Source organism: Octopus bimaculoides, chromosome 5 (assembly GCF_046866305.1).
Source record: "Octopus bimaculoides isolate indiv1 chromosome 5, ASM4686630v1, whole genome shotgun sequence".
Lineage (NCBI taxonomy): Eukaryota > Metazoa > Mollusca > Cephalopoda > Octopoda > Octopodidae > Octopus > Octopus bimaculoides.
Window position 1 is genome coordinate 49,517,456 of NC_142932.1, and position 18,485 is coordinate 49,535,940.

At 37.3% G+C, this 18,485-nt stretch overlaps 1 protein-coding gene across 3 annotated transcripts in view; it reads left to right on the forward strand.

The window, feature by feature from the left end:
- The first annotated feature begins 8,322 nt into the window (after positions 1-8,322).
- Positions 8,323-18,485, forward strand: part of LOC106869253 (uncharacterized) — an 80,329-nt gene continuing 70,166 nt past the window's right edge. Inside the window, exon 1 of one of the 3 annotated variants that reach the window (XM_089352217.1) lies at positions 8,323-9,478. In XM_089352217.1, coding sequence (XP_089208343.1) covers positions 9,398-9,478 — 81 coding nt within the window. In that variant the 5' untranslated portion in view covers positions 8,323-9,397. The remainder of the gene's footprint in view (positions 9,479-18,485) is intronic. The other 2 variants (XM_089352218.1, XM_089352219.1) reach the window with 2 other exon arrangements.

Genomic DNA, 18,485 nt, shown 5'->3' on the forward strand with positions numbered 1-18,485 from the left:
CAAATATTTGCTTCACCACATACCGAAGTTCAGAAATAGCAGCTAAAAAAGCTGAGACTCCAACAAATAACGTTACTTGTAACTTACAAAGGCAAAAACAAGAAGAAAAAACAATGAGAACTAACCATTCCGAAGATTAATCGTAGACGCGTTTCTGGATTATGAGTGATAAATACTCAATTTCCTTCATCAATACGATATTCCAGTAGTAAATTCGACTATGCTAGCAAACTGTGCATGCATGAACGAGTAACATTCAAGTAATGCTATCTGTTGGAGTCTCAGCTTTTTTAGCTGCTATTTCTGAACTTCGGTATGTGGTGAAGCAAATATTTGCTGATCCCTAAATTATGTTTATATATATATATATATATATATATATATATATATATATATATATATATATATGTATGTATGTATGTATGTATATATATATATATATATATATATATATATATAGGAAGGGCATCCAGCTGTAGAAACTCTGCCAAATTAGATTGGAGCCTGGTGTTGCCATCCGGTTTCACCAGTCCTCAGTCAAATCGTCCAACCCATGCTAGCATGGAAAGTGGACGTTAAACGATGATGATGATGATGATGATATATATATATATATATATATATAAAGCACTATCTGAATGAGGCTGATGACAGTGCTCCCTGACTGTCTCCCGTGCCAGTGGCATGTAAAAAGCACTATCCGAATGTGAATGATGCCATGCTCACTTGACTGGCTCCTGTGTGGTGGTATGTAAAAAGCACCCACTACACTCTCGGAGTGGGTGGCATTAGGAAGGGCATTCAGCTGTAGAAACATTGCCAGATCAGATTGGAGCCTGGTGCAGCCACTGGCACTCCAGATCTCAGTCAAACCGTCCAACCCATGCCAGCATGGACAACAGACGTTAAACAATGATGATGATGATGATATATATATGCAGGCAGGCTGTTTGGTAAGAAGTATGCTTCCTAATCACATAGTTCTGAGTTCAGTTACATTGCATGACACCTTAGGAAAGTGCTTTCTATTGTAGCTCCAGGCTAACCCAAGTTGATTTGGTACATGGAAACTGAAAAATGCCTGTTGTTTGTGTGTGTGTGTGTGTAATCGTCACTAATTGTGACCGAGGCTGTTCAGAGCAGCAATTTTGCAAGAAATAAGATTTAAAACTCTTAACAGTGTGAAACAAACATTTATATAAACTCACAGGGGAAATAACTGCCCTATGTGCAAAGCTAAAAACACTGAGCCAGTTTCGTCCCTTAGTTCAGGAGTCATTAATACTGTCACTCCATTTATTTGATGAGGCAGTGAAATAACTTTGCCATATGAATTCATGGCTGATTTAGCCAATGTATATACTAAAAATTTATAAAAGCAGCTAGGCACAATATAAAATCATATGAGAAAATTTAATCATCAGTAATTGTGACTAAGGGTGCTGAGAGTACCTATATTGCAAGAAATAAGAGTTAAAACTCCTAAAGCTGCATTAAATGCATATTTATATACACTGACAGAGAAGTGTATAGTTGTTTTTAACATATCTATTCATTCTCAATATATCTTAGTAGATTTGAATGTGAGTATCTGATCGCTGTTGTTTTTAAATATCATCAGAGAACATCTACCCTTGGATGATCTGTGTTCATAACATGCACTTCATTGATGTAAAGGAACTTTGTAACAACAGTAATTAGATTATTTATGTCTGAATGTACAAGAACATGTATTGGGAATGAATAGATATGTTATTGTTTGGATTGTTGCTGTTCTCAATGCATCTTATGAGTTATAATCTGTTTGGCAGACATCAGTGCGCATCACAAATAATTTGTATACTGATTTTTATAAACAAGAGTCTATACTTTTGTTAGATTTGTTGCCCGAGACACACAATAAGGCTAAAACTCCGTGGTATCTCAAAGACCCCTTACATCAATGAATTGCATGTGTTACGAACAAACATGGTATTGAAGTGGTAAAAAAGGAAGATTGTAAAGACAACATATTTGTGTGCTAGAGGTTGGTGAACGATTTCTTGCCTATTGGAAGGTGCCTCTCCTCATGATGGAGCCTAGGTGGTTTCTGTGTTAAGTAGCAGTGTATTCTCAGATATGGAAGCAATATTCTATTGTGAATCTTAGTTGAACTTTATTTACATTATTTACATTTGATGGATATTTGTCCTCATCTTGTTTGTTGTTAACACGTTTTGGCTGATATACCCTCCAGCCTTCATCAGGTGTCTTGGGGAAATTTCAAACCTGGGTTCTCATTCCTAAGGTATTTTTGGATGGTATTATTATTATTATTATTATTCAGGTCACTGCCTGGAATCGAACTCAGAATCTTGGGGTTAGTAGCCTGCGCTCTTAAACACTACGCAATATGCTCATGGGCATGTGGTGTAGTGGTTAAGAGCACGGGCTACTAACTCCAAGATTCCGAGTTCGATTCCAGGCAGTGACCTGAATAATAATAATAATAATATCAACTAAATACCTGATGCACAAAAGGGACAGAGATGCAAGAAAAGTAGCAAAATGTGACAACCTATGCAGACTTTGTGGAGTTAGCACCAAAGAAATCATTCACATTATAGGCAGTTGTTCAAAAATGTCATCACAGTATTATCTACCAATGAGACATAATGTTTTAGCGGGACACGGTATAACAAGATTTGTTGAAAGGATAACTCCAAGGTCAAAGAAATAAGAACCCACAGTATGGTAGAAGCCATAACCAATCAATAAAAAGGAGTACTAGTGGAATATCCCAGTAAAAACCTCAATAAAATGTAAACACAATAGACCTGATATAATGATTTGGGACAGAGAAGAGAAACTGTGTACAGTTGTGGAAATCAGCTGCTCAGTGGATGTTGACATAAAGCTGAAGATCATTGAAAAAGAGAATACCTACACTGAACTATTGAGAAATCTGAAGTTACTCTATCCAGATTACAAATTTAGGTTTATACCTGTAATTATTGGGGCACTGGGATATGTAACACACTGTCTAAATACCAATCCTGAGAAATTAGTCTTCTCAAAACCAGAAAGTAGAAAGCTGATTTGAAGACTATCAATCGAAGTCATCACAGGAACTGTAAAAACCTGTAAAACTTTCCTGGAAAGTTCCAAGGATGAGCTACTTCCTGGATAGTTCCGAGGATGTGACTTCCTGGAAAGTTCCGATGATTCCTGGAAAGGCTCGAGGACTTCTTGGAATTTCCGAGGATTTCCTGGAAATTTCCAAGGAATTCCAGGGAAGTTTCGAGGTTGAACTAATGCCTGGAAAGTTCCGAGGATGTGACTTCCTGGAAAGTTTCGAAGATGAGCTACTTCCTGGATAGTTCCGAGGAGGGCCGAATTACTTCATGGAAAGTTCCGAGGAGGGGGATTACATCCCAGAATGTTCCGAAGAGGGCTGTGAATTACTTCCTGGAGAGTTCCGCGGTGGGGTGGCGAATTACTTCGTGGAAAGTTCCGAGGAGGAGGAATTACTTCCTGTAAAGTTTCAAGGAAGGGAAGGAAGGGGTGGAATTACTTCCTGGAGGGTGAGGAAGGGGATGAGTTACTTCATGGAAAGTTTCAAGGACGGGGAGGAATGGGAGGAATTCCTGGAAAGTTCCGATGAAGGGGAGGAAGTGGAGGAATTACTTCCTATAAAGGTCCGAGGAGGGGACGAAATACTTCCTGGATAGTTCCGGAGGAGAGGAATTACTTCCTGGAATATTCTGAGGAGGAGCGCCCATCATGCTGCTGCAGAATTTAGATGCTCCAACAATGTGTATTGGCACGTCCATGATAATCAAAATTTATACTCCCGAGTTTTACAAGCAACCATCTTGAATGGACCGACCGCTGGTCAAGATGTTCTTATAACTCCAATGTCCCTCCCTCCCTCCCTCCGATACGATCAACAAGTTTAAGCGGCTTCAATTTCCTATCAAACTCTCCTTTGCAATGGCAATAAATAAGACACAGGGTCAATCATTGCAAATGGTTGGGTTAAATCTCACAGAGCAAGTGTTCTCCCACGGTCAACATTACGTTGGATGCTCCCGTGCTGGCAGGCCACAAGTCTGTACATTTGTGCATCAGAAGGGAAAACGAGAAACGTTGCCTACAAAGAAACTCTCCACTGAAAAGACGGCCTTTCTTCACATCTTCCAAATCACTCCAGTCATCTGCCGCCTCAAAAGCTTCGTACTTGCTGTGCCAGCCAACGTAAGTCAATAACACACAACTTCACCCATTCACTCTATCTCTCTTTCTCACCTTTTTCTCTCACATACACACACACATGCACGTCCATTTCATAAATCTTTCAATTTCTGCTCTCTGCAAATAAATTTTTTACAGATACAACTGCTTACAAAAATAGGGATTAATGTATAATTTCTTTCTATGTTTATAATTAAGTAAATGTTTTAATGATTATACAGGCGTCCAATAGAATAGCTCTCAGAAACAGACTACGTACAAATTCTTTCTTCACAACTCCTGAAGCCATTTTCTGACTGGAGGTTGATGAAATCTTCAAACAGCTAGAGGCTTCAATCGAAACAGGAGACCCGAAATGATAAGGTTGAGAAACGGTGTTATAGATTATGCCTAACCGAAAACGCTCACAGCCACATCATCCAAACAGGCCGGGTGAAACCGGGTTTAGCTGCTAGTATATATATATAAACACACACACACATATATGAATTTATATATATATATATATATATATATAAACACACACACGCTCACACATATATAAATTTATATATATACTAGCAGAAATACCCGGCGTTGCCCGGGTTAACGAGAATAATGAAATCTAAAAACGCCGTCTAGACTACGCATCATCTTTATATAGAGAGATGTATATACACACACGCACCCAAACACACGTATATATATGTATATCAATATAAATATATGAAAGTCAATGAAGTTTCGTAAAAGAAGGTGATCATGTACATACTTTCTTGCTGTTGTGATTATAACACCTCATTGTAAACTATGTTCCTTGTTTTCCCTTGTGGAGCATATACAAATAGGTTTTTTGTTGCTGCCCACTCTTGAGCAGCCAACATACAGTTGTCCATGTGAGAAGCAGGGCTCTTCCAAGAGAAGACCAGCTACAGACAGTGTTTGACCCTGATATTTGTTTATGGACATAGCAAAAGTCACACGAAGGGGGAATTGTAGTCTTCTGAATGTAAAAGGAATGTCTGCTCCTGATGGAGTAAGAGGAATTCTTGGAATAAAGACGTCATCCCCTTTTGCACATCCAGAAAGAATGGTAGCCTCGATAACGTGTGACATCATTTTCTAAATAATGCTCATCTGTTATGTTCGGGTTAAAATTTCATCAACATCAAAAATATATGAATTTTCATGGGAGTTATGGCCGTTATGCAAAGAATATAATTTCCAAATTTCATAAAGATCCATTCAGTACTTTTGACGTAGTTTTGGATAAGAAAACAAATGACTAATGTGTGTTTTTGTGTGCATGTGTATGTGTGTGTGATGGGTGTATATATGTATAGATATCTGTATGCATGTATATATGTATATATGTGTACATATTACATGTACATCGATATATATATATACATCTACACATATGTATACATATACATGTATATATAGATCTATATATATATATATATATATACATATACGTGTACATCTATATGTATACATATACATCTCTCTCTCTGAAAGTATCTGTCATTACAGTATCGAAATGGTGTACATATACATGTATATGTATACATCTCTCTCTCTCTCTCTCTCTCTGTGAAAGTATCTGTCACTACAGTATCGAAATGTGATTGTTTCAGTTAGTGGAATAGTTTCATTTTTAAAGTGAAAGTATTTGACATGAGTGTTTTTGTTTCACTTTTGACACGTAATACTTAAATAGTGGAGGAGATATTATGTTGCCGTGTGCTCGAACTCTGCAAGAAGTTAATAATTTTTTTTGACTAAAACACAACTGGAACCCTAAGTAAGGCATGTGTAAAATTTGAATGAAATTGGTTGCGTAGTTCTCGAGTTTTAGGGATTCACACAGACAGACAGACAGACAGACAGACACACATTCTCATTTTTATATATATAGATACATACATACATACATATATATGCATGTATATATATCTCTCTCTCTCTCTTTCTCTTCCTCTATCATTCCCCCCCTCGTTCTTCCTCTTTACTACTACGTATCTCGCTTTACCCCTCTCGTTCTTCCTCTGTTACTACTACGTATCTCTTTTTTCCCCCTCGTACTTCCTCTCTTCTCTTTTCTTTTCGTTGCTCACCTATTCTTCTACTTCCTCCCTTTGTTTCTCCCTCTACCACTCTCTCTCTCTTCCCCTCGTTCTTCCTCTTTACTACTACGTATCTCGCTTTACCCCTCTCGTTCTTCCTCTGTTACTACTACGTTTCTCTTTTTTCCCTTCGTACTTCCTCTCTTTCTCTTTTCCTCTCGTTGCTCACCTATTCTTCTACTTCCTCCCTTTGTTTCTCCCTCTGCCACTTTCTCTCTTCCCCTTACACCGGCATGGTCACATGCTTCCGGTCAATAATCCTTTTCTTCCTTGGCTGTCGCCGAGCTAACACGCGAACCACTTTGTCCCTACTTTCAAGTTCGTGTCTCACAGCGTTCATACACAAACAAATTTTCTCGTCTGGCCGTAAAGCCTTTTCTGTTTGTTTTCCTGTCTTGTTTTTTGTCCGTCACGACATTCCTCCATGGCAAGATTTAATTTGTGTATACAAATTTAATTTAAGGTCCACGGGAAGAGCTGTTTTAACGATGCGTCCTGCCTAGCTCTTCGAAACGCCGGTGTTAAAACGGAGGTAGCTGATGAAGTAGAATGTTCTCTATGTGGCTTGTGTGTTTTCTCGTCTCTGTTTTGTTTGCAATGTCCTGTACCCAGATATGCACCTATACATACAGGTGGATGTCGGTATGCACATACCTGTACGTATATATGCATATACACATTTACTATTTGTTTATATATATATATATGCATGTATGTGTGTGTGTATATATATATATATATATATATATATATATATATATATATATATATATATATATATATATATATATATATATATATATATATATATATATATATATTATCCGAAATATATGGTATTATATATCAATCACGGCTGATTTTACCAATCGGTTTCGCGCAAGGAACCTTATGCTCTCATCGGAGTTAGCCGATATGGTAGGGAATATTGTGACTACTCTCTATTGTCGGAGGCGGCTGCTGTGAAAAAGGTAGTGAAACGAAAAAGGGCCAAGGGATTAGGTTAGGAGTTATGTCCGTTGGTTGGGTATGCTGTGAGGCCGGTTATCTTGAAGTGTTTGTGAGGAAAGTGTGCATTATTAAGTGTAGTGCTCTTGTGTGGAAAGGGTGGGTGCCAGCGGTTTCAACGATAGCATTTGTTACATTGTTACATAGCCCTCCACCTCCAAAAAAGAAAGCATTACCGGTAAGTGCTATGGTTCACGCCGCCCTTGTCTTTAAATGTTAAGGCCAGAATAGGTATGATCTCCATTAGTTTAGTTGATAAACATTTCCTCGTACTAATAGATTCAACAAAATATTTAATAAACATACCATGAGATAATCCTTTAGCTGTGCGCCTAGTGTAAAAAAAGATTTCAGTAGGTAGGACTACGCCCGAGGCAGAGGTAGGATGCTCATGCAGGGGTAACACAACTTGTCCGGTGAACGGCCTCTGCAATACGGAGACAGTTGTATACAATGCAGAGGTAACAGCCATAGGGCCCAATGAACAACAGAGCGTGCGGAAGTATGTGGGGGAAACGGAAGACCCCTTCAGAACCTGTTTTAACAACCACAAGTCCTCCTTTAACATCCCAGAGAGACGTAACGCCACAACCCTAACCATGCACGTTTGGTCTTTGAAAGAGGGCGCCACAGAGCACAGCATAAAGTGGAAAATCCTGGAGAAATGCAAACCGTACTTCAATAGGAGCAGGAAGTCCAGGTTGTGCCTGACTGAGAAGAGAGCAATCCTAAAGGGTACCCAACAGCCGGATATTTTCCTGAATACCAGGAGTGAGGTGTTTAATCCTTGCCCACATGAAAGGCAGTACATCCTATCGTACCTACGTGCCCCACCTTGTCTGCAGCCACAGATCCCCGGCCTCGACTTCCCATCAACGCCCTCAGTCCCGGCACAGAATTTGATCAAACACACACCAATACACCCATGTACATACGCGCACACCCCACAAAATAGACTGTCTCCCACCCACCTCAGCTTATACTCCTTCACACACACACACACATTATACGCTGCACGATAACATAAAACCTCCCATGATCTTAACCATTACAGAAAGAAAATAGGCCAACGAACACAGCTATATATACTTACACCCTCGGAAAAAATTGTGCATATGACACCACTACACATATCATACACGCCATCTCCTCAAGAGCGCTACACTTAATAACGCACACTTTCCCCACAAACATTTCAAGATAACTCTTACTGGCCTCACAGCATACCCAACCAATGAACATAACTCCTAACCTAATCTCCTGACCATTTTCCGCTTCACTGCCTTTTTCACAACAGCCGCACATCAGTTGCGTTAACCCACCTCCAGCAACAGAGAGCAGTCGCCATGTTCCTTACCATATCGGCTAACTCTGATGAACATAAGGTTATATAATCGAATTGTTACATAGCACTTTATTGTATTCCTTGCGCGAAACCGATTGGTAAGATCAGCCTTGATGTATATATAATACTATATATTTCGGATAATATACCCACTCTACTGACAGATATACGAGTGCATCTTTTCCCTAACTTATGGTCTTTTAGACGACTCACGTATACATACATACATATATATATATATATACATATATATATATATATATATATATATATATATATATATATATATATATATATATATATATATATATATATATATGTATATAAGCATTCTTTCGTTAGAGGCAGCAAAGTTGTCAAAAGGAATGTGAGCTCGATCATATCGAAAGAATACCCATATATATATATATATATATATATATATATATATATATATATATATATATATATATATATATATAGCAGTGATATACATGTGAAATAAATGTATTTGTTCATCTCGACATCTGTTCCAGTATAAAGCGGAAAGAAAAACGCGAAAATTTAGTTTCAGTTTAACACCTGTTAGCTTTCATTAATTCACCTTGTCAGTTTACTTCCTGGTTTGAACTATTCGAAGGAGGAGTAAAGAAAAGAAAAAAAAATTACACACTTCGAACATAAAGAAAGAAAAATCACACACTTCGAACGTAAAGAAAAAAAAATGGTAATTGAGTGGACAATCTTGGTGATTACATTATTCATAATGGTTGCCTTAACGTGTTTATTCTTTCGTAAATCTAAGGTAGGAAACAGTCATTTTTTTTTGTTATGATTAGTTTTAAATTATTCTACTTCGTTTACATTCTTTAAATTTTATTCTCTCTCAGATTTCATTGCGAGCTAGCTAGCCATCCTCGACCTACACCGTCACCAAGATAAATTATCTCTCTCACTCTCTTTATTTATCTATCTATCTATCTCTCTCTCTCTCTCTCTCTCTATCCATCTATCTATCTCTCTCTCTCTCTATCCATCTATCTATCTATCTCTCTCTCTCTCTCTCTCTATCTATCTATCTATCTATCTCTCTCTCTCTCTCTCTCTCTCTCTATCTATCTATCTATCTGCTTGCCTATGTGTCTATCTGCCTGTCAATCTAGGCGTACCTACACAATTGAGCTAATACCTAGAGTAACACCCGGCCACCAAAACAGGGTAAAAAAAAAAAAAAAAACCAGTCTAACCGGTCTAACAAAATGTAGTAAACAAATCGATAAATTTTTGGTATTATTTGATTTTTTCACCCGCACAATCTTCACTAAGAAAAAAAAACTCGGATTTTTTGCGTGGAATCAAGTACCCTGACCGCCTAATATACTGCAAACTCCTTATTTTTGTTTGGAAAAAAAGGGCCGGGTGGTGGGTGTGGAAATCGCCCCCCCCCCATCCCGGAATCATTGGAAATTTTGTTGAATGAATTCCGGTGACCTCTTAATGTGCTTAAAAAACCCTTTTTAGGGTCCGGAAAACGGAGTGGGGTGAGGTGGAAGCTTCGGAAATTTCCACCCACCCCTATTGATCTTTTCACCCGCACGATTTTCACTAAGTAAAAAAAAAAAAAAATGTTGCATGGAATCAAGTACCCTGACCTCCTAATATGCAGCAAACCCCTTATTTTTGTTCGGAAAAAAGTGGGGTGGGAAAACCGGACCCTCCCCATATCCCGGAATCATTGGAATTTTTTTTTTTTATTGACTGAATTCCGGTGACCTCCTAATATACTACAAAAACCTTTTTTGGGGTCCGGAAAACGGGGTGGACCCTCGGTAATTTCACCCCCATTTTCAAATATTCTTTGCTATTTCTTTCTTTACCCATAATTTTAGATAACATTTTGCAGAAATACGTTTTCGAGAGAGATTGAAAATTCAAAGAAGTCTGAAATGAATAAGTGAAAATGCAGAAGTTGGTGCTCCAGCATGGCCGCAGTCAAATGACTGAAACAAGTAAAAGAGTAAAAGGGGACCAGTGGAGAGATAAAGAATGATAAATAATTACTCTAAAAAAAAAACAAAAAAAAAACACGTTAGTTTGTGTATGTGTATGAAACAAATTAAAGTATATTAAAATAAAAATGTCTTTTTCTTACCTTTTAAAATCACTGGATATAACATATATCCACCCCGCTTTTTTCCGAACAAAAATAAGGGGTTTGCTGCATATTAGGAGGTCAAGGTACTTGATTCCATGCAATGAATTCGAGATCTTTTTTTTTTTTTATTTAGTGAAAATTGTGCGGGTGAAAAGATCAATAGGGGTGGGGGTGAAATTTCCGAAGCTTCCACCTCACCCCACCCTGTTTTCCGGACCCCAGAAAGGGTTTTGTTGCATATTAGGAGGTCACCGGAATTCATTCAAAAAAAAAAAAAAAAAAAATTCCAATGATTCCAGGATCTTCTCCTTTTTCCGAACAAAAGCAAGGAGTTTGCATCATATTAGGCGGTCAGGGTACTTGATTACACGCAAAAAATCCGATTTTTTTTTTTCTTAGTGAAAATTGTGCGTGTGAAATTTACCAAGTCTTCTGCCCACCCCCTGCTTTGTTAGAGCAAATTTTGTTTTCCCATTCGTTTAATTAACATCTTTTTTACACCTATTGCACTTTTTTTTTTCGTTTCGGTGGCCGGGTGTTGAATTAAATATTAACCCAAATCTGAAAACTATAACTTGCGCAAACGAACCGGAGGTAGGGAGAGGACTTTTGGAGAATTCACACAATCTGATTTTTCTCTTCATAATTTTCAGGAAAATGGATATCTTTCAATGAAATTTTATATAGATACCTTTCAAACGGCAAAGATTACGATTATAAAGAAATTTGTGAAGAAAATTTTTTCCGACGGGGTGGGGAGAGGAGTTTCGGAAAAAAAAAGTTTCGGATCAGGAAGACCACATAAATTCATTTTTTTTACTCCCCTCATCCCCTCTCCGGACTGATTTTGGCCAATTTTTTGCACTTAAAAACTATCAGAGGAACCTTTTCGGAAAAAAAAAAAAAAAAAAAAATTGTAAATATTTTCAGAGGAAAAAGTGTGATTTAAGGGAGATTTGGCTGTTGCTTCCAGCACATCCCAAGACAACCTTCCTCGTTTCTTTCTCACTCGAATGTATTGATACTTTTCCAATATTTTTCTCGCCACAAACATGTTATATAAAAAAATTTAATTTATGATTTTTTAACCCCCCACTCCCCACCCCCTGATTGTATCTGTTTATAATTTAAAATATTGGAGAGCCTGAGATCATTGGCATTTTTCCACAGTGATCTTTAAAAAATAGGTATGTAAAAGATAATTAATTTTAATAGGATACTTTTCTGTTACTGATAATTAATTTAATAGCATACTTTTTCTTACACACACAGCCTCGCTTAATTAAGGTCGGGGTAAAAATTTTAATTACCAACTATTTGGTTGATGCTTACATCCTACCAATGGAGTACGCGTATGATCTGTTAATATCATTATTCAAACTGTTTTTTTCATAAAAAGATGCTCTCCATCATTTCAAAGGCTGTAGTGAAAAACAGTTGGAAAAATTCCCGTCAAAACGGAGAAATTCCCACTTATGTGGTCTTCTTGATCCGAAACTTCCTTTTTCCACCCCCATCTCCGGAAAAAAATTTACCTTTCAAATTTCTTTATAATCATAATTTATGCCCTTTTGAAAAATATTTGTATAAATTTTCATTAAAAGATACCCATTTTCATGAAAAAATCGGGGGAAAAATCGGATCATGTGAATTTTCCGAAAGTCCTCTCCTCACCTTTGGTTCGTTTCCGCAAAGTTTGGTTTTCAGATTCATTTACTACACATTTTTTTACGTCTATTACACTTTTTTTTTGTTTTGTTTTGTTTTCGCGATCGGGTCTTAAACTAGATATTAACTCAGAATTGTATTCCACTAACTTCGTTTCCTCATAACTTTCTAAAAAGTGGATATTTTATAATGAAATTTTCTACAAATACCTTTCAGATGGTATAGATTGCGATTACGTCGGAATTTAATGCGAAAAAAGGAACTAGTAGGCATGCACACATATATACTGACGTCACATATCTACAAAATCAAACTTGAAATTTTGGGTGCATTTGATAGACGGAAACTGAAAGACGTCCGTCATATGTGCGTGCTTAATCTTTTATTTGTTTGTCATTAGACTGCGTCCTTGCTGGGGCATCACCTTGAATTTTTAGTCAAATGAATGGAACCCAATACTTTTTTTTTGAAGCCTGGTATTTATTCTATCGGTTATTTATGCTGAACCGCTAGGTTATGGGGGCGTAAACACACTAACACCGGTCGTCAGATGGTAGTGGGGGACAAGCACTGACACACCCACACACACTACCAGCTTCTTTCAACCAAATCCATTCACAAGGCTTTGGTCGGCCCGAGTAGAAGACACTTGCCTAAGGTGCTACACAATGAGACTAAACTCGGGACCATATGGTTGGGAAGCAAGCTTCTTATCATACAGTTATGCCTGCGCCTATATCTATCTATCTGTGTGTGCGCAGGAATGGCTATGTGGTAAGAAGCTTGCTTCCCAACCACACGATTCTGGGTTCAGTCCCCACTGCGCGACACCTTCGGCAGATGTCTTCTATCATAGCCTCAAGTTGACCAGAGCCTTGTGAGTGGATTTGGTAGATGGACACTGAAGAAGCCTATCATATGTGTGTGTGTGTGTGTGTCTCCCCATCATCACTTGACAACCGATGTTGATGTGTTTATATCCCCGTAACTTAGCAGTTCGGCCGAAGAAGCCGATAGTATTAGTACTAGGCTTACAAAAGAATAAGTCCTGGGGTCGATTTGTTCGACTAAAGGCGGTGCTCCAGCATGGTTGTTGTCAAATGGCTGAAACAAGCAAGAGAATAAAAGAATGAATATATATATATATATATATATATATATATATATATATATATATATATATATATATATATATATATATATATATATATAAACAATATCGAATACACATACGCAAGGTACACACACACGCAATAGATTAAAAGTCAGCTTGAATCTTGCTTCCTCGCAATGTTACCCAGCCAAACTGGCGCATAATGGGCAAATACTATGAATTAAATTGTGTCTGGCTAGAGTCATTCTCTTTTAGTGCCTTATAATTTAACACACTCGCTGGTAAAGTTCCCACTCATTTAATTATTTATTTTTCTAAAATTTTCGTTGCGTCTTGTAGCCTTTTCAATAGTTGTTGACAACTATTGAATAGGTGAGTGTGTTAAATTATAAAGCACTAAAAGAGAATGACTCTCCCCAAGCACAACAGAATACGCTTTCAACACACGAACTCACATAAAGAATCTTACAAACCAAATCCCAAAACGAAGCTATGAATTAAGTTTCCCCTGAAATGTTAATACGAACGGAATAAAACAAGCCTCGCGTAAATCAGACAAGTGGTTTTTGAGATATAGGGGTTTTCGAGGTATAAATACTCAAAACGGTGCATAATGGGAAAATATTCCGAAAATAATCTTCATCCTGAAAGGGAAGAAACTTTTACCTTTCGATTGGACAGTGATTGACAACGAAAATATACGATTTGTTTTTTACAGTAAATGTTTCTAATTTCACTATCGTTAACCACAATATTTTAACCATTTAGAAATATTTTTAAGTGAATGTGATTTCAAAAATGTATGTTGTTTGTACAGTAAGTATTTATATTTCAGATTTTTTTAAACAGACAATATTTTAATGTGTTTTAAAATTATTTTCAAATGAATACCATTACAAAAACTTTTTTTGACATATTTCATAAATATCTTAAAGTGAAAATGATTTTAAAAATACGGTAAATATTTCGTAACCTCCGTGTGAAATAATTTCTTTCCACAGGATTTTTTCGAGTGCATTCAACGTGTCTCACCTCCAAAGGTTTGGCTGCAATTTCTAGCACGTCCCGCTACGACGTAACAGCTGTTTGCGTTAAAAGACCCGAAATACCTGTTATGTGGTAGCAGGGCGTGCGAGAAATAGTAGCCAAATCTCTCCTTTTCTGGGGAAAGGAGTCGTTTACACGTGATTTTGATGTCACATTTATTGAAAACATGTGAAATAACATGGAAAAGAAAAACAACCAATAAACAAAACATGAAATAACCTGTGAAAACATGTGAAATAACCTGGAAAAGATAAACAACCAATAAACAAAACTCTGTTGTTCTGAAACTCAGACTTTCTCGGTGACCCAATGGGTCACGGGTAGTTTAGTCTATATGTATATAATCTGTAAAAACATTAATGTCCCCCCCCCCGCCAAGAAGCACACTCTAAGTTATGGAGCAGCATATATTAAAGTTGGATAAGGCCGATTTATGGGATTACCTTAGGTTTCATGCCCATAATGGGCTTCGCTTTATGGCGTATCATCAGATCCCAAAACCTATTGGCTTAGAGAGGCTTTAAGCCAACAAATTATGGAATATGATGTACGCCATAAAGCTAAGCGCTTTATGAACATGAAACTTAAGGTATTCCCATAAGTCGGCCTCATCTAACTTTATGTATGTATATACATACATACATATATATATATATATATATATATGTATGTATGTATATACATACATATATATATATATATATATATCACAATTTTATGTTAGAGTCGGAGGTTACCAATTGTAAAAGTCTGGTTGTTGTAGTGATGATAATTTTGTGCTGTTATATTTTTGTGTAGCAATGATAATTGTGTGTAGTTGAATGATGAACAGTGATCGAAGTTGTAAAGAAATATTTATTTACCGTTACTTTAATAAATGCCATACCACGACGGGTAGGTTAGAGTAATAGTATAACACAGTTCGTAAAGCATGCAAGGTAAAGAAAGTTAATTTCGGCCTGTATGTGTGTGTACACGATCTTGTAGTAGTAAACAGATAAAGATAGGGTAAGGTTACCGAGCAAAGGAAACGAGCTAGTCAAAGTTGTATAGTGTGGGACGTTGTGTCTCATAGTTGGCTGGTTATAATCTTCTTTCTCCCTCTGGTCGTTTTGTCTTTAGTGGCTGCCTGCTTGTGACTATATCTGATGATGACCGTTTACTAACTAATTGAGTTGTCACTAGTTGCTTCTCTAGGTTGTCCCCAAGTGACTACTGCCGTTTTTGCTTGGGGTCTCCTGTTTTTATAACTATCTAGAAGGATAGATATATTATTGAGAACAATGGATTTAGCTGGTGGTCTTTTTATCTCTATTCTAGATTTTGGTGATGTAGAAGAGGTTAGAAAGGGTCAAGTGGTGAAGACATTGTTTCCGCATAGCTAAAGGCATCTGGAAAATATTAAACTGCTGTCAGAGAAAAACTATTGTTCCACCGTGGGAAAAGTTCTGTTGGAGTGTTGATTTAAATTTGGCTATGGTGGATCGAATCCACTTCATGCATGCAAGATCCACTACATATATATATATATATATATATATATATATGCAATGTAGAGGCCAATTCTTTTAATTTTTCACTTTTTTTCGAATATTTTTTAATCTACACAGAAAAATACGAAGATTACGTAGCTGGAATTTTTTTAATTTTAATTTTTCTTAGAAAATACCCTATTCCCCTCCGCCTACCTCCCCGCTTTCAAAAATCTAAAGTCCGTATATTTTACTTTCGTCTGCTGTTACATGCATGCATAGATTTTTTCCTGAAACAGTGGAAGAAAAAATATCATACCACTAGAAAATCCGATATGCTAGAAACAACAGCTAAATGTCTGGAAAATATATTTTCTTCTCATTTAACGACCCTTTTTTTTTTCAAATATAAACGACGTAATCAAACGCAATTTTTTTTCAAGTGTTTTATATATATCTTTTATGATTTCTGAAATAGTTCCTTTTTAAGTTTATATCAAAGATCAGGTTTTTAAATCAGCTGATCACGAATTACAAAATAACAAAGTTGATTTCAGTTGAAATTGAGCTGTAATTTTGCGTGTGCACACTGCAAGCAGTATATTATTTTCGTGTTGTGTTTATATAGAAATAGCAAATAATAAATATAAAAAAGGAACAAAAATGCATCACCGATATATATGTATTTGTATAAAGACATATATATATATATGTATGCATATACACATTTAGGAAAGTGGGTTATACATCATTAGATGTACACCTGACTTTCCTATATTAAATTAGGTATTGAACGGAACGCAGAAACTCCAAACTGATCAACATAACAATATTTATTTATGGTGGAAAATATACAGCTTTAATCTTGGTTGTTGGGACGTTGGTATATTGATGTGAGCTGTCTAGCGTAAGTTCGAAAGATGGAGAGACAGCTAGACACGTCCTTGCTCAATCGCTGGCCAGCAAGAAAGAGATCGATCAAAGTGGGAAAGCTTGGATGTTTAATTCAACTCATGCGTGAGACTACGCATGCGCACAGCGTTACTACAGGGCTCTCTTGCCAGTGCGGAACGCACGATAATATAATTCTGTTGGAACGCCTGAGGCAGGATGGCCACTGAAAACCACCCACAAGATGTAGCACAAACACACACAAAGAAAATGAAAGAAATGAAATGTACACTCGTGTGATACATGCATGCAATGTACAAATTGAAGGAATGAAAGAAAAACATGCAATATGGTGTGTCCCTGGTGGTGGAGTTGTTGGCGCACGACATTGTGGTAGACAGTACATTGAGCTGTTCTGTATGTGTGGTGGTAATGATGTTGACGGTGGTAATGATGTCCAGTTGAAACTGTTGGCGGCGTCGGGGGAATGCTTGTAGTTGGTAGTAGTAGTTGTTGTCGTCGCGGTGGTAATCTTGGTTGAACGAAGCTGGTGGCGAAAAAGCTGCTTGGTGATGATGGTGTTTGAAGAGGTACGCTTTTACAGATGGTCGTACAGAGATAATCTCTGTACGACCATTAGCGTCGACGATAGAAGATAGAAGATGATAAACACAACCGTATAAAATGAATAACAAGAGATATTTAGTGTGGTATAAAAGATGTATGTGATAGTGTGAATGCGACATATAAGAACATGATAAAAGACAGGCCGTCTATATGTATGTGAGATATTACAGCAGATAGAAGGTCAGTACACGTGAGAGTTTTATACCAAGTTCTTGAGTACACAATTGGAAGTATCGCAGGCTGTAATTCTTGTCTGTTTATTATCGTGGTGAAGCTAAGTCACCTAACAGAATCGAAGAGAGAGATTTGCCGCGGTGGTTTAGTTTGGTGTACATAGTAAGTCGTGTTGACTATGGTTGGAGATGTTGGTGGTCATCGTTGCTTAGTAGTTCAGTCTCCATGGCCGCATTTGTTCTTTAGTCGGGGTCACCAGTTATAGGTTGGTAGTCCAGAATCCATGGCCGCGTTTGTTTCTTAGTCGGGGTCACCACTTTATAGGAAAGTAGGTTATACATCATTAGATGTACACCTGACTTTCCTATATTAAATTAGGAATTGAACGGAACGCTGAACTCCAAACTATCAACACAAACAACATTTATTCAAGGTGGAAAATATACAGCTTTAATCTTGTTTGTTGAGACGTCTTCGGTGTGTGAGAACATGGTTGTTGGGACGTTGGTATATTGATGTGAGCTGTCTAGCGTGAGTTCGAAAGATGGAGAGACAGCTAGACACGTCCATGCTCAATCGCTGGCCAGCAAGAAAGAGATCGATCAAAGCGGGAAAGCTTGGATGTTTAATTCCACGCATGCGTGAGACTACGCATGCGCACAGC